The sequence below is a fragment of the Lipotes vexillifer genome, unplaced genomic scaffold, assembly GCF_000442215.2.
Source record: "Lipotes vexillifer unplaced genomic scaffold, Lipotes_vexillifer_v1.1 scaffold920, whole genome shotgun sequence".
NCBI lineage: Eukaryota > Metazoa > Chordata > Mammalia > Artiodactyla > Lipotidae > Lipotes > Lipotes vexillifer.
Window position 1 is genome coordinate 242,830 of NW_006783413.1, and position 22,138 is coordinate 264,967.

At 50.8% G+C, this 22,138-nt stretch overlaps 2 protein-coding genes and 1 non-coding gene across 4 annotated transcripts in view; all 3 read right to left on the minus strand.

Moving 5' to 3' along the window:
• Nucleotides 1-12,115, minus strand: part of VCP (valosin containing protein) — a 14,194-nt gene extending 2,079 nt beyond the window's left edge. Inside the window, exons 1-15 of the mRNA XM_007455944.1 lie at nucleotides 11,726-12,115; nucleotides 8,388-8,499; nucleotides 8,030-8,202; nucleotides 6,789-6,931; nucleotides 6,101-6,231; nucleotides 5,251-5,382; nucleotides 4,196-4,298; nucleotides 3,414-3,547; nucleotides 3,200-3,335; nucleotides 2,729-2,841; nucleotides 2,156-2,320; nucleotides 1,944-2,066; nucleotides 1,471-1,683; nucleotides 965-1,273; nucleotides 529-684 (exon numbers count right to left, since the gene is read on the minus strand). Of these exons, the coding sequence (XP_007456006.1) occupies nucleotides 529-684; nucleotides 965-1,273; nucleotides 1,471-1,683; nucleotides 1,944-2,066; nucleotides 2,156-2,320; nucleotides 2,729-2,841; nucleotides 3,200-3,335; nucleotides 3,414-3,547; nucleotides 4,196-4,298; nucleotides 5,251-5,382; nucleotides 6,101-6,231; nucleotides 6,789-6,931; nucleotides 8,030-8,202; nucleotides 8,388-8,499; nucleotides 11,726-11,742 (2,160 nt within the window). The 5' untranslated portion in view covers nucleotides 11,743-12,115. The remainder of the gene's footprint in view (nucleotides 1-528; nucleotides 685-964; nucleotides 1,274-1,470; nucleotides 1,684-1,943; nucleotides 2,067-2,155; nucleotides 2,321-2,728; nucleotides 2,842-3,199; nucleotides 3,336-3,413; nucleotides 3,548-4,195; nucleotides 4,299-5,250; nucleotides 5,383-6,100; nucleotides 6,232-6,788; nucleotides 6,932-8,029; nucleotides 8,203-8,387; nucleotides 8,500-11,725) is intronic.
• On the minus strand, nucleotides 5,608-5,680 carry TRNAE-CUC (transfer RNA glutamic acid (anticodon CUC)). The gene has a single exon. It is a non-coding gene; the product is annotated as a tRNA-Glu (tRNA).
• Nucleotides 12,116-13,220: 1,105 nt separating the features above from the next.
• On the minus strand, nucleotides 13,221-21,639 carry FANCG (FA complementation group G). Of its 2 annotated transcripts, XM_007455945.1 has the most exons (14): nucleotides 21,071-21,166; nucleotides 20,791-20,881; nucleotides 20,001-20,132; nucleotides 19,567-19,769; nucleotides 18,925-19,060; nucleotides 18,617-18,747; nucleotides 18,370-18,516; nucleotides 15,822-15,973; nucleotides 15,383-15,449; nucleotides 14,835-15,124; nucleotides 14,637-14,683; nucleotides 14,305-14,460; nucleotides 13,724-13,847; nucleotides 13,486-13,594 (listed from the first exon to the last, which is right to left on the minus strand). In XM_007455945.1, exons 1-14 carry the CDS (start codon nucleotides 21,164-21,166, stop codon nucleotides 13,486-13,488), a joined length of 1,881 nt encoding a protein of 626 aa, XP_007456007.1. The 2 variants fall into 2 exon arrangements, with proteins under 2 accessions (XP_007456008.1, XP_007456007.1); XM_007455946.1 differs by lacking the exon at nucleotides 14,305-14,460 and having other exon boundaries at nucleotides 13,221-13,594; nucleotides 21,071-21,639.
• Between the last annotated feature and the right edge of the window lie 499 nt (nucleotides 21,640-22,138).

Below are 22,138 nucleotides of genomic sequence, written 5' to 3' on the forward strand. Positions count from 1 at the left end.
CAGGTCACAAACCCGTGTCCCCTGCATCGGCAGGCGGACTCTCAACCACTGCGCCACCAGGGAAGCCCTAGTTTATAAGCTTTGATGAGAGGAAGGAGAGATGTCACAGGCCCCCTCTAAAAGGTAAAGAAAGCCATTTATCTATTTATTCACGAAGTCAGTCTCTAACACTGTGCCATGATACAATGGGAAACAAGCAAGATGATATAGAGTCCCTATCTTTATTGAACTTACACACACACTCCACCAAATTGTGTATTTAATTCAAGGGGTCCATGGAACACCAGGATAGGTCCACAGACACTAGGTTCTTAGCCCTGCTCTATTTGTTTCTCTGCTGATCTCTTCTCAGCCTTTATAATTCCTGATTGAAGGGGTTATATGCTCAGTATTTTCTCTTTGATGCCCTGCTAAACATCGCAGTCAGGTGATCTTTCCAAAACCTTATACTCTTAACTCTAGGGCATTGTGGAGACTGTCCCCTGGCTTCTCACAACTGGCACATCTGGGGAAAGGATGCAGACCCACCATGGCTGATGGGTTGGTCTGCCTCTCCCGTTCTCGCCTGATCTCACTCTCGATCGATTCACGGATGGCCAGCTTGCAAGCACGTTGGCAAATCTCTGTCAAGTCAGCTCCAGAGAAGCCATTAGTCATCTTAGCCAGGAACTCCAAATCCACATCCTAAAAGAAGCAACATATCTATCTTAGCATTTAGTCTCTCCTCCCCTGTGATACATGGATCTTTGACCATCCAAACACTCCCAATTCCAGTTTGTCCCATCTTCTGCCACCCCGTTTTATTCCTTATTCTAGATTACCTTAATACCCTCAAATCTACCATATTCCCTTTTCAACCATAACCCCAGGAATCCCCAATGGAATCTTGTCCAGGAACCAAACACCACTCCACACAGCCTGCAAATTCACAGAAGTCACCACGACCCCAAGACCTTGCACCTGCCTTGGCAACTGGGGACTTGCGCAGGTTGGCCTTGAGAATGGCAACACGGGACTTCTCATCAGGAAGTGGGATGTAGATGAGCTGATCAAGGCGGCCAGGTCGCAGAATGGCAGGATCAATGATGTCAGGCCGGTTGGTAGCGCCAATGATAAACACATTTTTTTTTGTGGACATGCCATCCATTTCTGTCAGGATCTGGTTGATGACTCGGTCAGCAGCCCCACCACCATCTCCAATGTTCCCACCACGGGCCTTGGCAATCGAATCCAGCTCATCAAAGAACAGTACACAGGGGGCAGCTTGGCGGGCCTGTGTGAGGGACAGATGAACTCAAGCGTTAGCACAATCAGATCTCTCAGGTCGGAGAAGGAACGGAAGATAAAGTGACCTTCACTGCCCTAGCTGAGCTGACAGAATGAGATGGTTTTTACTCTCCCAAAGAACAGCCTCCACCCTTAACTTGTCCCCAAGCAAGTGAATTGATAGCCAAGCCACCTATAGCTCACCTTGTCAAAGATTTCTCTGACGTTGGCCTCAGACTCCCCAAACCACATGGTGAGCAGCTCAGGACCCTTGATGGAGATGAAGTTGGCCTGGCACTCATTAGCAATGGCTTTGGCCAGCAAGGTTTTCCCACAACCAGGAGGTCCATAGAACAGTACTCCCTTGGAAGGTGTCATACCAAACTTGAGGAATTTGTCTGGGTGCTCCACAGGATACTAGGAGGAAAAGCAAAGAGGGTTCAGGGATACCTCCATAGTCTGAAAGAAACCTAACCAAACAGAAGCATCCTCCCACACCATCCCATGGTGAAGACCCAGGTTCCCTAAAAGCAGGCTCCTTAGTGCCTCCAACCAGAGAATAGCAGGTTCCTGAATTATGCTCACAATTTCTGCAATGAATGTGACAACACCCCAATATCACCCAGCTCAATTACAATGTACTGACACAGTGACTCACCCTGGACCAAGCACCCTACCTGGACCAGCTCCTGAAGCTCACGTTTGACATCCTCCAGGCCCCCAATGTCCTCCCAGGTCACCTGTGGTACCTCTACCACAGTTTCCCGCAGTGCTGATGGGTTGCTCTGGCTCAGGGCCCACTAAAAAGGGAAGAAAAACGGGGGATGAGACTTGCCAGGGGAGATCAAAGTGCATGTGTGTGTACCTGAGATATGGGAGAGGCCCTTACTCGGAAGTCATCCATAGTAACTGCCAGGGAGTTCATGACCTCAGCATCGATGGTCTCGTCCTCTAGGTCAATGAGGTCCATCTTCTTGCGGATGGCTTGCAGAGCAGCCTCCGAGCACAGGGCTGCTAAGTCAGCGCCCACATGCCCATGAGTTTCATTGGCTACCTGCAGAGAGAAGATCTTCTTACTATGCTGTCTCTGAGACCTAGCTGCCTTAGGAAGCTCAGAGACAACAGAATCCTGGTCCCTTCCCCTGACTTCTATCTCTGGGTCCTTCCATTTCCCTGAACACATACTAGTGGCCCTTTCATTGCCTGGGTTTTACGTATTCAAGCCTGGACTCGGGGCCTGGAAATAAAGCTGCCCCCCAAATTCTGGTTCACTCTAATTCAGTGTCAACCGAGAAACATGCCAACCCTAGTTTCCTGGATTCAATCTGAGATCACTTCCCTTCCCCTGCCCAAGAATCAAAATCAACTGCCTCACATCTGAAGCTTATGTCCCTAGTCAGTTCCCTTCAACTGCCTGGGAACAGATATCCTAACTTCTGGCCAGCCCTCATCATCACTCCACCTGCTCAAGGTCCACATCATCTGCCAGCTTCATGTTCTTGGTGTGGATCTGAAGAATTTCCAAGCGTCCTGTAGCATCAGGGATTCCAATATCTACCTCCCTGTCAAAGCGACCTGTGAGACAGTGCGTAAACATAGACAGGAATCATTTCTGGTGCAGAGGGAAGAAAGGGCAGGCCTAAGGTGATCAACCATCCCAGTTTGCCCAGGAATGTCCTGGAGTTAGCACTGAAAGCCCCATATTCTGGGAAATCCCTCGGTCTCAGGCAAACCAGGATGGGCAGTCACCCTAGACATGACATGGAATAAGGGAAAGGAACCCTGGGCCCTAACACTGCGAAGAGCTTCAAGAAATCCTCAGGGTTAGCTGACTTAGATGAAGGACAGATGTGGGATCAATGGGATTAAGGCCAGTAGAGCCACAATCTCCCCAAGAGCAAGGACAGCAAAAAAAGAAATTTGGGGTCCTTACCAAATCGTCGTAGGGCTGGGTCAATGCTGTTGGGTCTATTGGTTGCTGCCATAACAATGACATGGGCTCTCTGCTTTAGGCCATCCATGAGGGTCAACAACTGGGATACGATACGCCGCTCCACCTCCCCATGGGTCTGTCGGGACAGAATGTCTGGTCAGAGGTGAGGTCAGGACCTTTCAACACCCCACTATCCCCTCGGGTAAGTTCCTACTTTCTCTCTTTTGGGAGCAATGGCATCCAACTCATCAATGAAAATAATAGCAGGAGCATTCTTCTCAGCCTCTTCAAAGGCTTTACGAAGGTTGCTCTCAGACTCACCAGCCAACTTGCTCATGATCTCAGGACCTGAAAGCATATAGAATGGATACAATGACAAAACGATATCCTTTTTCAATCTCAAAAGAAATCAGCTATCTTGTTCGCCCAGTCCAGAGACAGGTCCTAGGTGAGAATATGGTAATAACCTCTACTTACTTTCTCACAGCCCCTACCGACCATTATCCCAGGGTAGCCACCAAGCCAGGATAAAAAGTCAAGGAGCCCAATACACTTATCGAACAGTTGAGCTGGAAGTACGAAATGATCACAGCAGATGCTATGAGACCTCTGGCCAGAGCAGAAGCAGCACGCCAGTTGGACCTCTACCAGCTAAATATCATTCTCAAAGAGATAGCTGATCTCAGCCAGTTTTCCCCCAAACCCTCTCAAATAAGTAAGCACGGACATTTTGAGTTCTCATTCTAACTTACTCCTCTTAAATGTCTTCAGCCTGTCAACAATCTCAAGGTGGGGACAGATCAGGCGGCACCAGAGTAGAATACCATCCCCTTGTTGCTTATCTGTCTGCAATGTACTTTAGAATAAAGATACTGAAGTATACACAAGCATAGGTATACAAATGAGCCTGTCCATGAGTTCTCCAGCTCATGAGACTGGGTCACGCTCAGCTCAGAGTTGAGTCCAGCCAAACACAAAGTGAACCAAGGCTCCTACCATTGATCAAAAAGAAGAAGGCACCAGTCTCATTTGCCACAGCTCGAGCAATCAGCGTCTTTCCAGTCCCTGGAGGTCCATAGAGCAGGATTCCCCGAGGAGGCTGAGGACCAGTACAGAAGATGTGATTAGGTTCAGACTCCCGCCTTCTCCCAACCCCAGCCACCCTAAAATGGCTTGACAAGGGCTCCATCTAGAGAGGCTGAGAATCAGAGCTCAACTCTGACACCAGTAAGAGTGAGCCCTCAAGCAGCAGCTGCTAGGAAGACAGTTTACTTCAGACCATACTCACTCCTCTTAGCAGCAGAGAAAATACTGCTAGAAAGCTGACAATACTTATGAATGCACAGGAGACAAAGAAAAGAAAAACCACACCAAGAGACTCTTAGTATGACTGAGTCTGAAGTCTGAAGGGACTAGGAAAAGCAAGAAAGAGGCCATTAGGCCAAGGGCCTGAATTTAGACAGACAAGAACCAAGGACTAGCTTAGACATTTAAGAGTGTTTGTCAGAGGCTCACTCACTCCAGTAATCCCAACCCTCCAGGATTTATTATCATGTTGGAATGCCTTCCCTTACCAACTACCACAAGTATTCCTCCTTGAAGTTGTCTTTCATCTTCTGGGTGTCCCATGATATGGGAATGATTGGGATGTTACATTTCAGACCAGCAGTTCTCAAATATTTTGGACTCAGGATCCTTCACACTCTGCAAATTTCCTTAACTTCTACTTCTACTGGGCAGCACTGTTCTAGACAGGTTGGCAAACTATGGTGAGATTTTATTTACAGGGTCCATTAGATGAAAATGGTTTTTACCTTTCGAAGGGTTGTAATTAAAAAAAAAAAAGCAACAGAGAACTTAACTGGCCCACTCTGTTGTAGACCATTAGTAGCATGAATGAATTTAGAGCCCTCTATAAACTCAAATACAGTTACTTCCTCTCTAATCCAAGGCAATGATGAAACACATGTATGAAGACGTCCTAGAATTAGACAGCAAGTAGCTGTTAATCACCACCCTAGACTGTATCCTACAGCGCCCAGGATGCTCACCTTCACACCAATTGCCTTAAAGAGAGCAGGATGTCTCAGGGGCAGCTCCACCATCTCCTTTATCTGAGCTAGCTGCTTCCGGCAGCCACCAATGTCATCATAGCCCACTTCATTCAAAGACTCTTCCTCATCCTGAATATGGAAGAGACAAAGAAAAGGAGAAGGCAGGAATACTACTATCAGCAAAAGGTGAGTTTCTTCAAATCTGATGTAGAGAAATCTGCTGTATGAGAAGATTCTCCTCTAAGGGGATCGTGCCTCAAAGGAAAACTCTAAAAATCCTAAAGAAAATATTTCTTTTGTTTTGTTTTTATTTTTATTTATTTGGCTGTGCCGTGCAGCTTGTGGGATCTTAAGTTCCCTGACCAGGGATCGAACCTGCACCCTCAGCAGTGAGAGTGCAGAGTCCTAACCACTGGACCGCCAGGGAATTCCCAATTTTTGCTTTTATTTTATTTTAATTATTTACTTACTTATTTATTTATGCCAAGGCAAAGATTTCTAGCATAACCTTTCCCTATTACACTGTCCTTAGTCTTACTGGGATGGGTTCCCCTAAGACCTGAAGCTAGAAACTGTGGGAAATGCACAGGGGTCTAGATGTCAGCATCAGCACCACTTCTTCAAAAATTATTCCAACCACTTAGACCTTTTAGGTTCAATCTAGGTTTTTAAAAATTATTGGTATCAGACACTTCCAAGAAACACCTAGGCCCAAAAATGAACAGCTAGGTTTTCCACCTCTGGGAAGAAGCTTAGCTATCAAGTTTGGATATTCTTTGGAACTACCACACAACTGTCCCACTAAGTAATCACAAAGTAGGGTACCGGGATCAGGGAGAGAACTCACCTCTCGTTTGATAGGCTCCCCTTCACAGTGAATCACTGTGTCTGGAGCAACAATACAGTAAGGACTGGGATCTGTCTCCACTACTTTGAACTCTACGGCACGCATTCCACCCCGGACAAGGAAAATGTCTCCTGTGAGAGCAATCAGCACAAGAGCAGTTAGAAGTATCTATTACCAGACCAAGTGAGAATTCCTCATCAAAACCTAGAATCTAGAATGCCAAGTTCACTAGATATTGCCCTTTCTCCTTCCCATCCACATCTTATTAAGCATTAGGCAAAAAGAGAAAGTAAACTGTGAAGAGTCCCTCTGCCACTCAAGACAGTGAACAAAACATGATGAAGCCCATAAGGTTTTTGACTTCTGGGGTATAGATAACCCAGGCTTTCACGACAACCACCAATGGTAGAACTGTGCTAAATATTAAGCACACTTTGGACAGCCAAAATGGCCCACCTCTTCCTTCAGAGATAAAAGAGAAGACAGCTTACTCTACTGGAGCAAGGAGTGGGAATGGGGAAATGGGGGAGTGGAAGGAAGGGGGAAAAGAGAGAGTACACGTGAGCATGTGTACAGAATGTGTGTATAGACACACATATGAGAATGAGACAAAGATATCCCAAGGTTTACTCTTGGGTATCCCTACAAACAATCACCCTTAAGTTCAGTCCCTAGAATTATTTCTCACCTTTCCGAATGGGTCGATAAGCTTCCAGGAAGTATGGCTTAAGGTAAACCTCAAAGAGATTGCCAGTGATGCCTTCCACCGTGTCATCGATGGGTAGTACATGGATACGTTTGCCGTACTTCACATCAGGGCATGGCTGGATGCTGAGGATGACAAGCAGACTCCACGTTACCAACCAAACTGCAGCCCCAAGCACTGGGTGTCCAAAAGGGCCTGGCATAGAGAGCCGATGGCAAGCGAAAGAGAAAAGGCAGGGAATGGCTTTAGGTGAAGAGAGGCAGGAGGGTAGGGTGGGAGTGAGGGCAAAGAAACAGCCAAGCAGAACAGGTCACACGCAGGGTGGGATAGTAGGGGGAGCCTCTAGAAGAAGATGCTGGGGTGGCCCACTCCCAATCAGTGAGCCAAAAGGAAGACCCACACATCTGGAACCCTCACAAAGACACAAGAGGGAAGGTCTTCAGTGAGAGATATCCAACGATGACCCATTCTGGTCAGTATTGTTAACCCAATGTTACAAAGGGAGACCTTAGTCTGACAAGTGTCAGGGTCAGAGAAATAGAAGTGAAAAAATAATCTCAGTCAGGTGGTCAGAGCACCTTGAGAAAGTGACTAAGCCCCTCCAGGAAGAAGGCTACATGAAACCTAGAATCCATGGAAAAGAATCAGAAGTCTGAGATGCTCCTGGCCAAGTGACAGATGGTTGGGTAGCAGTGGCTAGAGATGACTCCAAGATGGGGAAGCCTCTTGCCTAAAGTTAAGTCTAAAATCACTCAGACTGGTGATATCCAAGGTGTGGCTCAAACTATGCCTCTCTCCTAGATTAACTTGGATCTTTATACAAACCTGCTACGAGTCCACCTGGTAGCCCATACTCCCATCTCATTCCAGCCCCAACAAAAGCCATTAATGCAACCCAGCTGTAAGGTTACTTGGCAGATACAAACACTCAAATGGCATCGTAAACCAGGGTCTAAGGTGTGATAAGTTATACCTCTGGTAGAAAAATATAAAGGTACCAAGAAAGTCACAGAAATGCCAACTTGTCCCAAGGGTCATGCAAAGGCAGGTTTTGAAGTCCCAGAGGCAGAACCAAAACCTAAAGACAACCTAGAAACATAAGTCTTCCCATGACCTGCAAGCTCCCAATATCTGCAGCTGCCAAGACCTTGGTGGGGGTACTGCCTGTAATGCAGGCTGTCTCTGGCCTCCCATCCCTGAGGGGCCAAGAACCCCACACACACCTGATGACATCCCCCAGGTGTACGCGAAGGTTATTCCGAACAACTCTATTCATTCGAATCTTCTCATCAGAACATGTGTCATCAGAAAGCACAATGCACACAGCTTCCCGCCTCTTCTTTCCTTTCAGCAACACCGTGTCACCTCGGAACAACTGCAGCTCATCCATCTTGGGCTGAGGAAAGAAGGTTAAGGCCTTTGGGTCACTGGGCCAGGGGGTAAGCAGCAGCCCTGGAGGTTGGGATTCCCAGTAAACCCCACTCTATCTGTGGTCACTGCAAGAAAAATGAGAAAAGAAATCTGGGAAAAGCCCTCAGGTTAAGTGCAATAAGCAAAGATTGGACTGTGGACCCAACTTACCTGGGACAAGGATACCACACTGTTGTCCTCATTGATGGCTTCATCAACAATTAACCGATTGGGACGGTTCTTCTGTTTAAGGATGGCTGTTGATAAATCATCACCTTTTGAACTAGAAAGAGAAAATGAAGTCAGTTCCAAAACATATTCCAGCAAGGGCCCCACCAGTCTCTACCAGCAACTCTTGGTATTCTGAGTACTGGTATCCTAGCTGTAAGGCCCCAGGTGATCTTGCCCCAGGGTCAGGAAACTAAGAAAACAAAATAAAAGTGGAGACTGAGCAGTATTTAGCAAAATGAAAATAGTCTCAGACAGTATAGAATAGTGATTAAGAAAAGGGGCTCTGCAGTCAGACCTGTTGGGTCTGAATCCCAACCCTGCCACTTAACTGTGATCTCGGGCATGTTATTTAACCTGTCTGGAGGTTGATGTCCTCTTCTGTAAAATGGGGACTATAGTAGCACCCATCTCAGAGGATTACTGTCTTAAGCAAGATAATGTATACAAGTTCAACACAACGCCTGACATATGGTATCAACGGTCAGAATGATTAGCACTGCAGAACATAGCACAAGCTCCTTCCTTGCTAACCTTCTTGCAGAAGGAAGCAAGCAAGACAATCTCCCATAGGGCTCAGGGAGGCCCCAAGCCCCACAGAGCAAGCCTGGAACAATGAAGAATCATTAGAATTACCCTTCTTACTGGCTAAACCTGCTGATTTTAGTGAGATGAACTGGTTAAGTCAAACTCCATAGGATCTCAGTTTCCTCATCTGTTAAATGGAAATGCCTTGTTTTCCTTCAAAAAAAAAACACAAAACACTAAAACATCTGGAACCTTCATCAGAAAGAAGCTCAAGCTCAAAAGGAATCTCAGAAACCTCTGCAAAGACACAAAACTCCATGGGGTTGGTTCAAAAAGTTAAAACCAAGAAATGCTGAGACATGGGGCAAAGCCAAATCCCTCTCACACAAATCAAGGTTGCCTGAGTCTGAACTGAGTTTAAACTATCTAAATAGTTTCTACCATTTCCTAGAAGCTAAGATCATTCATCCGACACCAATTTCTCACTTAGCTCATCTCCAGCCTTCACTAACTAGACTCAGTGGGCTCTCCCTCTGAAGAGCTACCTCCTCTTAGTAAGGCTCAGGAAAACATGAGCATTAACCAAAATAAGAGGGCCAGACAATGGAAGAAGCCAAGAAATAAATAAAAAGGAACCTTTTCCACGGATTATTTCTTCACTCAACAAATTCACGTGTGTGTGTGTGTGTGTGTGTATACATATACATAAAAAATACGTCAGACATAGTTCTAAGCATCTATCAGTCAACAAAAGAAGACAAAAAAGTATTCCTATTGGAAATACCTTCACAACTTGCAAGAAAAAAGATGCCTATGCTCTAGAATACCAGCTAGGGAGTTACAGGATTTTTTTACATCTTTTGGTCCTGATACACTCAAAAGAAATACAAATCCCATTCATCTAAAAAAGTTGTAAGTTTTCTGCTGACCCTCTCACATAGGCTGCATCTTTATTCATTCCCTTTAAACTAGTTTCCAAGAGTGGAGTTTCCTTAGGTTTAAACTTGCCTCCCCCAACCCCAAAGTGGTGGTCACAATGCTGCATACTCTTCCAATGCTTATCAACACCCTAGAAAGCAACCATGGTCAATATGAGAGTTAAGGGCAATTTAAATCCATCCATTCTCCCTCTCCCCTATGCATTAAAATACCCTTCAAGGGCTGCCCATCTTCCCGTTTGATGTATAGGACCAGGGCTAGAGAAAAACAAAATGCCAGATGCCTCTAGTCATCAGTTTGTATTTTAACTCCAAAGCTGCATCCTAGGAAAACCTCCAATCTGCCTACCATTCCTGACCCCAGCACTGGAGATGAGTGGGATGCTTTTCCCTTAAAGGAAGGACCTTTAATTCCACATCTATCTACTGAGATCAAAGGAAGTAATCTCTAAATGAGGGAATTCAGTTTGATCATGGGCCAAGAGCAGTCCCGGAGGCTCTCTGGGGACATCCCACTGGTCTTATGCATGAGTCAGGCCCTTTCCAGAACCCCAATGGGCCACAGGGGACTTGGACAGAGTTCAGGTAAGTGATCAAGATGACCTAGAGATCAGAAACTGTCTATGATGCCAGGTTCCAAGAATTTTGGACTTTTAGTCTTGGAAACTAAAGACTAAGAGACTACTTTAATTCTTTATTAAGCAGTCTTTTAAATAGGCACCTGAGTAATACTTCATCTCAATTCAGAAACTTGAGAAAAAGGAACACATCTCAAAAAAAACCTAAACTCTCAAGTCAGGAAGGTGATTTGCACAGAAGGGTTTCCATAGGATGAGGGTGTCTTCCCCCTGCCCCCCCCCCACCAGTATCTAAAGCTCTTAATTCTAAAATAGGTAGAGGTGGCCAGGTTTTATCCGATGCTTTCCTGAGTAGAGGGCCCAAGATTTCTCAACATAACTGCTTAGGGAAAGGAACGTGTGTCTTTGACTAGTTAAGGCATCTTTAACTCTCACACCTCAAAGGCTGAAATCTAGAAAGCTCACAAAATACGAACTGAAGTTTGAATTTTAGCAAGAACCTAATGAACCTCATTTCACAACATCAAGGAAAACTGACTAAAGCCTTCTCGTATGAATAACAACAGGCCTAAAGTATGAAGGCGGCCAGATGCGAAAGGCTGGGCCCGCCTCTCCCAAACAGCCTCTCAACACTCAGGTCGTAGACGATGCAAACCACAAGCCCGGCCGAGCCGGCTCTAAAAGTGGCCGTCGTGATCTTCCCTGAGCTCGCCAGGCCTTCCCCTGCTCCGGCCTCCGCCTCGGTCTCCGGGCTCCTAAGGCCTTCACGTGGCCCAAAGTCCACGCCCACCGGGCGCAGTTAGGGCGTTGGGCCCGTGGGGCCTTCACTCTCTGGGGACCAAAGGCCTAGAGCGGGTGGCAGGCCGGATTGCAGGTGGGCGCCCCCAGGCCCCGGGGCGCCGCGACAGCAGTGTGGGCCCGCAGACCTCACTAGGCCGGGACGGCCGCCCAGAGGAGCCAGTCATGCCGGCCCGGGCCTGCATGACACAGCACGATCTGGCCCAGGCCCCGACCCAGGCCCAACGCAAGCCCCGCCTAGGGGGCGCGCGGGGGCGCAGCCGGGCCCAGATGGGTCCGCGGCTCCTCATTAGTCCCCTTGCTCTCCTTTCCTCTCCCTCCTTCCCTGTCTCCACCTCCTAGACGCGCCCACAGCCAGGCCCAGCCGGGCCTACCCAGCGCAGCGGGTCAGTCGGTGCGCGCACCCGCGGCGGGCGGACGGGTGCGCGCACACACTCACTCAGCTCCGGAGGCCATGGCGCGCGCCTCTCCCGGCCGGCGGCTGTGGCGGCCCGTGGGTAACGGCTACAAGGGGTGGCAGGCGACCGACTGGGTCGAGGCTTGGTTCTCCCGGGCGGAGGACAAGCGGAGCGACAAACCCGCAGACGGCCTCCCTCTTGCTTCCTCCCAGCGGCACCGGGGCGGTGGGCGGGCGGGCGGGAGACGCTGACGCCTGATCCGCGAGGGGGCAGCGGCAGCAACCACCCAAACGACGGCTCCAGACGCTTCGCTAAGACTGAGCCGAGAAGAGCCGAATCATCGGAAGGAGAGGCGCTCTCACCTCAGCCAATCAGCGCCTGCCCTGGGACTCCCTCCCGCCTCTCCGCGCCTCTCCGCAGCAACCCGCGGACCGAAGCCAATCAGGAAATTCGCTTGCTACCCAGCTCCCGCCTCAGGGATGCATCACGCCTAGTAACGCCACGGCAATTGGCCGCAACGCTACGCTTCCTCGACGGATTGGGATTCTCGACCAATCAACGAAAGGAAGAGGGCCAGATCGACTGGCGAAAGGAGAGGCTTTATCCCTAAGAGGCAGGCTCTCCCACTTGGCTCCAGAGCTTATCCTGCTGGAAAAACCTGGCACAATGGATTGAACCCTTGTATTAGTCTAGTCCTGTTGTAGTGATAACCTACACACCCATCTTCTCCCAAAACCTGAGTCTCCACCCTAACCCCTCTCCTTGCTCCTTCAATACGCTGGCTCCAGCCATCTCTATTCTGGACTTTTTGACTAGCACCCCAGCTCTTAATCCACTCTACTTTATTGTCATTGCACCCTTTGGTAATCCTAATCCCATAGGCTTTACAGTTCCTCAGGGCTTGGAGATATATGCTTCCTCTTACCACCAGGTATTAATATTTATGGCTAAACGAGGGAGGGCAGTCAAGTCCAGAGAGGAGTCAGTAGGCAACTACAGAACACACAGCGGATTCAACAGAGCCCGAAGCAGCAAGAAAATTGTACGCTGAGACTTGAAGTCCTTGGGCCCAAAATGCCAGCTAGCCCTGACTATATTCAATAGGCAGCTTTGGGGGCCTGTTGACTGAATTAACCCTTCACCCCCTATCCACACAGACACATTTGACTGAGACAGTGGAAATCCAAATCTGGGATGAGGGAGGGGGTGGGGAGTCATTCTAAGAGACTCAGAGGTCTGCTTGTCTCTCTGCTCTAAGAATCAGATACTTGCCCTCTCCTGAGGGCACCACCTTCCAGACCTAACTCGACTCATTCTGTCACCTCACAAAGGATCCTGGGCTTTGGGGTTTTACTTTTAGGCAACAAGGACTAAAGGCAGTGCCACCTGAATAAGGATTCCTGTAGCCCTTTCTCCTGAGGCTCATAAGGTAGATGATGTTGGGAGAAGGTGTCATAGACAACCAGCACTCAACTGAATCAGACAGCTTTGTCTTCCCACTCAAGTGTATGTAGTAGGCAGACAAGAGATAGGCATGAAATTTTACTCAACACATGAAAAAAGAAACAGGAAAAAAGGTGCTATGAGCAAAGTCAATGCCTTGTTGGTGGAAGGGGGGCTTCTTCTGAAACCAGACAGCAATAACCAGACCAAATTTTGAAGAACTACCACCAGCCTCTCCAATGCCAGACTTATATTGGAATGGTCAGCTCCAGCCATGTTCCTCAAGGACGGTATAGCAGAAAGCCCTCCCCACAGATGGCCCCGAGGCCCCAGCTCAGGTTCTTTGAAACGCTGGCAGCTACAGGTCACAAGTCTCCAGCAGAGACGTCCGAAATTCCTCAAGAAGGGTTTCACGGTCAGGGGGATGGATCCAGCCCAAACAGGTTTCTAGGTACAGGGGGAGAGACCTGAAAGCAAAAAGGGTGATGTCTAAGGGAGGACAGGCAAAAGACTACACAGCCATTTCCTCCCTTTCATTCACCACCACTCCCAATAGGCCCAAGGACTCCAGGACGCCAGCTGCCTCTCAACCTCACCATGCAGCATTCTCCTGTGGCAACTCAGTTTGGGCCTCCAGCCTCCGCCAGAGAGCAGTGGCCTCATCCCTCCGATCCAGCCTCCTCAGAGTCTGAAGCAGGTGAAAGGAAGCGTCTTGATTACCTGTAGCCCAACCCCAGAGTAGAGAGCCTTAGAACTTGACAGACTTAAGCATCATTTTATAAAAGGGAAAACTAAGGCCTAGAACAGGGAAGTGTCTTGCCTACATGGTACCAGGGGTACATCACTGCCAACCATGCCTATCCCTGGGCACTGCCTGCCCAGGACAAAGGGCCCAGCTGACCCTGCTCCTGCCCAACACATTCTCAGCACAGTTATGGTCTCTGTGTCTAAAGACACTGGGAAGCCTAGAGAACTCCTGAGAGGCCTTCATACACACTTGTATATGTCTTGCATATGTCTGCACACCTGGATATATCCCTATGTATATACAGGCACAACCCCATTCACCCCTCCTATCAAGGAACATCACTCTTACACTAATCCCCAAGTACCTCCCCCACAGCCCTCTCTGTCCTTATGCATCTGTGCATAGCTGATGTCTTGCACATGTACATACCTGGGCACACCTGCACACTGAGAAGGAAGTCCTGTAGGGCTTTGGTATCCTGGCCACTGGCCACCCATTCCAGTCCACGGCTAATCAGGGCGGCTGCCCGAAGCTGTTGTAGTGCCACATCTGATGTACACCCCTGCTCACAGCTGGAAGCAGGCCCTGGGGACCACTCCCAAAGTCAAGACATGTGTTCCCAGCCACACTGTCACCAACACCTCAAGTCTCCTCTCTATCTCTTGTGTTTGGAGTCCCTTTATCTTAAATCTCCTGGTGGGCTAGGACACATGGAAAGGAAGCCACCACCACCACAGAGGAAAACTGAGAGTCTAGATCACCTTGTTCTTTACCCATGGGTGTGGCCTGGAAGAGCAGCTCAAGGCACCTGAAGTGGGACACAGAGCAGGGGTAAAAATGAGTCAATCTCAGAAACTCTAGGGTGAGTAGATAAGAATGGAGCTCACCAACTCAGGTCCCAATTAGAAAATTATCCCTCCACATTTCCCAGAGGGTCCTGGTTGGCTTCCTGGGCTCACCGGCTAAATTCACTAATTGCCTCCTTTTGGGCCCCCAGTTGCACCCAAGCGTGGCCCTGAAGCAGATAGGTGGCAGAGACCCAGGGTGAGCAGTGTGGTAACTCTTTGGTCCCTCTTCTGGCATCTTCCCACAGCCGGGGCCTCTTGGGATGCAGGGATGACATGCGGCTAAGCAGCTCCTCACACACGGTCAAAGCATCTTGGGCTCGGCCTGCCTGAATCAGCGCTGCTGCTGCCTCCAAGAACACCTCAGGCACACAGGGCCCTGGGGGGCATGGGGGTGGGGAGAACTGGGGTGGGAGGAGAATGCAGTGTCTTGAAGAGACATGAGCCACCACCCCCAACCTCTTCACCAGGCTCTGGTATCATGCAGAGACCACCCATTGCTTGCTGCCTGGATCCCCCTTGCTCTGGGAACCTTCCCAGTCTGGTGCCCCAGATTGGACAGAAAGAACAGCAGAGGAAAAGTCAGAAAAAAGCAGTCCTGCTCTACTCCAAAGAAGACTCCAACCCTCCCACCCCATTGCAGAGAAACATGACATACCCACCTTTGGCTCCGAGCCATCCAGCAACAGGGCCAGCAGGTCCAGGTAATGTTCTGCAGCATTCTCTGCCCTGAAGAGTCATAACCCGTGAGCCTCACCTTAGGCCACAGCAGGGCACTCCAAAGGCTTTTAGCTAAGGGGACTGGGGTGCGGAGAGGGCGAGGTTTGGGGACTCCAACACTGGGGCTCAGTATGGATCTCTACTACTTACAGACTGGATTTGGGAGAAGACTTTAGAGTTTTCAAGATACACGAGGTTAGTGTCTGGGTAAAGAATCCTCAGTTCAGGTCCAGCAGCAAGGCAGGAAGCTGAGAGTGGGGACCCATGTCCTGCCCCTGACTTGTCCATTCCCCCCAACTCGTAAGAACAGAAGCAGAGTCACAGCACAGGGGAGGCGTCAGAAGTGGGAAGAGGAGCTCAGGTGAGCAAAGTGAACCTCACCTTCCCATCTGTAGGCATCGGCTTGCCAGCAGGTACTTGGCCTGACTCTGTGTGCCACAGTGAAGGGGTGAGGCTGGGTCAGGTCGTGGGAGTAGTAACTCTACCTCAATGAGAAGCTGTGGGGCTTCAGGGATATGAGCGACACTCAAGGCCTAGAGAGAACAAAAAGAAGAACGTATATCTATAATCTCTGGGAACCATACTTCCTTCTACTTATACCTTGACTAGTTACCCTAACACAAGCATCTCAGCAGTTTCCGTATCTTCGCCCGACACAGTTCCTTACCTCAACCAGCAGCTCCAGACACTCAATCTCTGCTGCCGTGTTCTCCAGTTGCCGATACAGCCTGGAGGCCTCCAGAAGCGGGGGACCCCAGGTTGATTCCCCTTTCAGGGCTGCAACCAAGTACAGCAGAGCTCTCTGTGGACTGCCCTAGAGGGGTGAGAGGACACAAGCCTCAGCTACCCTCACAAAGTAGAAAGCTGCTACTAACACCCTTGGTTTCCCCAACCCACCCTAAGACTGTCTTTACCATCTTACGAAGACAGGTCCCCAGGGCTGTGTACACCTGGACCAACACAGGCCGTGGGCACAGACCTGAGGCCGCTTCATGCAGGCTGCTCAGTGCCCTGGGCAGGTTCCCTGTGATCAGCTCCCGGAGACCTGTGGGCAACCAGGGTGTGAGCTTAGAGAGGCCAATAGGGCAGGGGGCATGATGGGAAAGAAGAGCACAGAGAAGCTCTACTGAGCTGACGGGTAGAGGATAGAGAAGACATGAGCCCAGAGGACCCCTTAAGACAGGGAGTGGGGAGGAAGGGACAAGTCAGATTGCTAGCTGGCCTTGGCGATAAGCAAATGCTGTCAGAAGGACACCCCTCAAGTTCTGGGCATCCTGCAGGGTCAACGGAGCATCTGACTCCTCAGCTGGGGGCCTCCAAGTTTTCAGGAGCAGCAGCAGATCCTCAGAGGCTCTGCTCTGGGGAAAGAAGGATGATTAGAGGTTCCAAACCTGTAACTACCCCTTCACCTATCTCAGTCCACCCTGGCTGGACTTTGAACTTAAGGATCCTCCTGATTCTTGTTCCCTCAATTCTAAGAGATCGATAGCTGTGGGTCAAGGATAAAGGGACGAAGAAAAACCTGGGGCAGAGATGACCTATTTTAATGAGTCTCCTCACTCAGGATAAGCCCACGAGGACACAGGGCAACGACCATGTTTGGGTTACTGATGAAAAGACTGAGACTGGGAGGTGACTTCAGCAAGGTCATGAGAGCTCTAATTCTACCCAAGATAATCAAGCTTCCAAGAGAATCCCTCCAATGAGGAACAAACCAGAGCAAGGTCACCTAAGAGTCCCTGAGAGAACCTGGGTCTTCTGAACACGAACCCAGCAGCCTTTCCAACACATAATAATGATACTGCAGCTAGGAAGGGTGGGAGGAGGAAAGAGACCCTTAGGTCCAGATCACTACCTGAATTACCTGGCTAACGTTCAGGGTCTGCAGCAGTAAGGTCAGGTCCCCAAGACGGTCAGTGCTCAGCCAAAGGGCAGCCTGCAGGCCAGCAAGGTGGTGAAGGGCAGGGAGCAGCTCCGGCAGAAGGGAGGAAACATAGAGGACGGAGTCCCACAGCCCCCTGAGCCCATGTTCCAGCCTGGCCTTCAGCTGCTCCTGGGTCTCCAGCACTGTAGAGTATACACACACATACAGCTGAGGTGGGACCTCATCTCTGGCTTTTCTTCTCTGCAGGAGCCCAAAGGTCACAAAGGTGCTCCTGGTCCGAGGAGCACATGGAGGATCAGAGAAGGGCATCTCCATGGAGGTGACAGATTATGTTGCTCCTCCTATCCCCCTTGCAAGAACTTAAGCCCAGCCTGAGGCTGGCAGGGGCATGGAAGGCAATCTCTGGCCCTCACCTCTCTCTAGGCCCTGCTGGATATCCTGCGCCAGGTCCTCAGTGAAACCCTGGGCCAGGCTTGCCCTCAGGGTAATGAAATTGCAGATGACAGTCAGCTCCAAGGGGAGAACAGAAACAGCCGCAGGGAGCCCTGGAGCAACAAATGCTGGTCTCACAGACCACTCTCAGGTGAAAGAGATCACCCCACCCCAACCAAAATGGCCTCAATAAAGAACCCACCCTTTGGAGACTTCCCTGGTGGCGCAGTGGTTAAGAATCTGCCTGCCAATGTAGGGGACATGGGTTCGAGCCCTGGTCCGGGAGGATCCCACATGCCGAGGAGCAACTAGGCCTGTATGTCACAGCTGCTGAGCCTGCGCTCTAGAGCCTGCGTACCACAACCACTGAAGCCCACGCACCTAGAGCCCGTGCTCCATAACAAGAGAAGCCACCGCAATGAGGGGCCCGCGCACCACAACGAAGAGTGGCCCCCACTCGCTGCAACTGGAGAGGGCCCGCACGTAGCAACAAAGACCCAACGCAGCCAAAAAACTCTGGGAACCATACTTCCTTCTACTTATACCTTGACTAGTTACCCTAACACAAGCATCTCAGCAGTTTCCGTATCTTCGCCCGACACAGTTCCTTACCTCAACCAGCAGCTCCAGACACTCAATCTCTGCTGCCGTGTTCTCCAGTTGCCGATACAGCCTGGAGGCCTCCAGAAGCGGGGGACCCCAGGTTGATTCCCCTTTCAGGGCTGCAACCAAGTACAGCAGAGCTCTCTGTGGACTGCCCTAGAGGGGTGAGAGGACACAAGCCTCAGCTACCCTCACAAAGTAGAAAGCTGCTACTAACACCCTTGGTTTCCCCAACCCACCCTAAGACTGTCTTTACCATCTTACGAAGACAGGTCCCCAGGGCTGTGTACACCTGGACCAACACAGGCCGTGGGCACAGACCTGAGGCCGCTTCATGCAGGCTGCTCAGTGCCCTGGGCAGGTTCCCTGTGATCAGCTCCCGGAGACCTGTGGGCAACCAGGGTGTGAGCTTAGAGAGGCCAATAGGGCAGGGGGCATGATGGGAAAGAAGAGCACAGAGAAGCTCTACTGAGCTGACGGGTAGAGGATAGAGAAGACATGAGCCCAGAGGACCCCTTAAGACAGGGAGTGGGGAGGAAGGGACAAGTCAGATTGCTAGCTGGCCTTGGCGATAAGCAAATGCTGTCAGAAGGACACCCCTCAAGTTCTGGGCATCCTGCAGGGTCAACGGAGCATCTGACTCCTCAGCTGGGGGCCTCCAAGTTTTCAGGAGCAGCAGCAGATCCTCAGAGGCTCTGCTCTGGGGAAAGAAGGATGATTAGAGGTTCCAAACCTGTAACTACCCCTTCACCTATCTCAGTCCACCCTGGCTGGACTTTGAACTTAAGGATCCTCCTGATTCTTGTTCCCTCAATTCTAAGAGATCGATAGCTGTGGGTCAAGGATAAAGGGACGAAGAAAAACCTGGGGCAGAGATGACCTATTTTAATGAGTCTCCTCACTCAGGATAAGCCCACGAGGACACAGGGCAACGACCATGTTTGGGTTACTGATGAAAAGACTGAGACTGGGAGGTGACTTCAGCAAGGTCATGAGAGCTCTAATTCTACCCAAGATAATCAAGCTTCCAAGAGAATCCCTCCAATGAGGAACAAACCAGAGCAAGGTCACCTAAGAGTCCCTGAGAGAACCTGGGTCTTCTGAACACGAACCCAGCAGCCTTTCCAACACATAATAATGATACTGCAGCTAGGAAGGGTGGGAGGAGGAAAGAGACCCTTAGGTCCAGATCACTACCTGAATTACCTGGCTAACGTTCAGGGTCTGCAGCAGTAAGGTCAGGTCCCCAAGACGGTCAGTGCTCAGCCAAAGGGCAGCCTGCAGGCCAGCAAGGTGGTGAAGGGCAGGGAGCAGCTCCGGCAGAAGGGAGGAAACATAGAGGACGGAGTCCCACAGCCCCCTGAGCCCATGTTCCAGCCTGGCCTTCAGCTGCTCCTGGGTCTCCAGCACTGTAGAGTATACACACACATACAGCTGAGGTGGGACCTCATCTCTGGCTTTTCTTCTCTGCAGGAGCCCAAAGGTCACAAAGGTGCTCCTGGTCCGAGGAGCACATGGAGGATCAGAGAAGGGCATCTCCATGGAGGTGACAGATTATGTTGCTCCTCCTATCCCCCTTGCAAGAACTTAAGCCCAGCCTGAGGCTGGCAGGGGCATGGAAGGCAATCTCTGGCCCTCACCTCTCTCTAGGCCCTGCTGGATATCCTGCGCCAGGTCCTCAGTGAAACCCTGGGCCAGGCTTGCCCTCAGGGTAATGAAATTGCAGATGACAGTCAGCTCCAAGGGGAGAACAGAAACAGCCGCAGGGAGCCCTGGAGCAACAAATGCTGGTCTCACAGACCACTCTCAGGTGAAAGAGATCACCCCACCCCAACCAAAATGGCCTCAATAAAGAACCCACCCTTTGGAGACTTCCCTGGTGGCGCAGTGGTTAAGAATCTGCCTGCCAATGTAGGGGACATGGGTTCGAGCCCTGGTCCGGGAGGATCCCACATGCCGAGGAGCAACTAGGCCTGTATGTCACAGCTGCTGAGCCTGCGCTCTAGAGCCTGCGTACCACAACCACTGAAGCCCACGCACCTAGAGCCCGTGCTCCATAACAAGAGAAGCCACCGCAATGAGGGGCCCGCGCACCACAACGAAGAGTGGCCCCCACTCGCTGCAACTGGAGAGGGCCCGCACGTAGCAACAAAGACCCAACGCAGCCAAAAAAAGAAAAAAGAATCCACCCTTTGGAGAGAGAATTTGGAAAGGTCAGGAGGTTTTCCAAACAGACCATCCTGGAGACCACTACTTCAAATGCTGGTGTGTGTGTGTGTGTGTGTGTGTGTGCGCGCGCGCTGGTGTGTGTGTGTGTGTGTGTGTGTGTGTGTGTCCTGAGTAATCTCCTCGATCCCAGAAATGCAGAAGAGGAACTGGTCTCTGGCTGTGGAGGAGGGGAGTGACCATCCTGGGGAGGGCGCTACTTACCCTGCAGACTATGGAGGAGTCCCCGGAGCCCTTCCAGTGCATCTTGGGCCAACTGCTGTCGCCTCGGAGACAGACCTGAGTCCTGAGCAACCTAACAAATGTGGGGTGGGGTACAGTCCTTCCCTCTCCCCTTGCAGCTGTGGCAAGGGATGTCAAGCCATTTCTGGCTCTTTAGGGGAGGTCACGCTCAGCCCCTCCCCATCGGTCAGGGTAAATCCAATGCATACCCCTTTCCTGGTATTTTGAGGTTGCAAAGCGAGGGTCCCAGCAACCGCGTTACCTTGGCCTGTTGAACTAGTTGGTCATTCTTTTCCCTCCACAGGTCCAGGCAGCTGGCGTGTGAGGCTGAAGAGCCCGGAGGGGTCCGGTGAGCCATGGCGGCCGAGACTGGGCCCCGACACGTGAAGAGGGCCGCTGAAGGATAAGCCTGGCCCCTCCAACGCCCCACTGAGAGCGGAGAGGCCCACGCACTTCCGCACCCCGCCAAGGCTCCTTTGCTCCCCTCGGGCTTCCAGCCGGGTCGGCCTACCCTTTCCGGGAGAAACGGACACCCCGCTGGCTGCCTGGCGGGGCTTCTACCTCCGCCGCTTCCACCCGCGCCTCGGATTGGCCCGGCCGGCAAAATGCTCGGCTGCGGTTGGTCGTCGTCAATGGTTACTCCCCGCGGGAAACTGGAAGAAGAAACGAGTCGGGGCCAGACCTGTGGGGAAGGCAGAGGCGGGCCAGAGGCCGGGGGCGTGTCTGAGTGGGTAGGTCACACGGCTCGCCGTTCCGTTGCTCAGCCCTCGCGGAGGCCAAAGCCTTAAGTCGACCTCAAAAACCCGAAACCCGCGGCTCAGCTCTTCCCTCGCCGCCACACATCCAGGTCGGCCGGGGATTTCCCCCGCCGCGGAGGGCTGGCCCGCGCGATGCACGCTGGGAGTTGTAGTACCGCCGGGAGCCGCCACAAGAGGTCCAGCCCCAGAAGTGTCTTCAAAAAGAACTGACCTGAGACCAAAGCCCTCGGTAATCGGCCCATCCTATCTCTGCTCACCATGGAGCACCAACACGCTCACCACAGTCTGCTCAACCACATGCAGTCCGACTAGCTGGCAGCGCAGCCCTGTGCCTGTGCAGCCTGCCCTGCTCAAATATACCTGCCCAGTCCTTTCAACACATGGAGGTAGGAGAATTGGAGATCCGTACGCAAAGAAGAAACAAGCTGCGACACTTGCCATCTATAAAGTCAACTCAAAATGGATAAATTGGACTTCATTAAAATTAAAAACTCTTGTGCTACAAAGACACCATCAAGAAAATTCAAAGATGTAAGTCAAACTTTTATGCTGGACACCTTAAACTTATCCTG

What these genes read in the sequence shown, in the direction of transcription:
- FANCG (XM_007455945.1), bottom strand. Translation starts at nt 21,166, where the DNA reads ATGGCTCACCGGACCCCTCCGGGCTCTTCAGCCTCACACGCCAGCTGC. An exon ending in CCAGCAGGGCCTAGAGAGAG is followed by an intron (nt 19,770 to 20,000) that starts GTGAGGGCCAGA and finishes TATACTCTACAG; the next exon opens with TGCTGGAGACCCAGGAGCAG. An exon ending in GCAATTAGTGAATTTAGCCG is followed by an intron (nt 14,684 to 14,834) that starts GTGAGCCCAGGA and finishes GTCCCACTTCAG; the next exon opens with GTGCCTTGAGCTGCTCTTCC.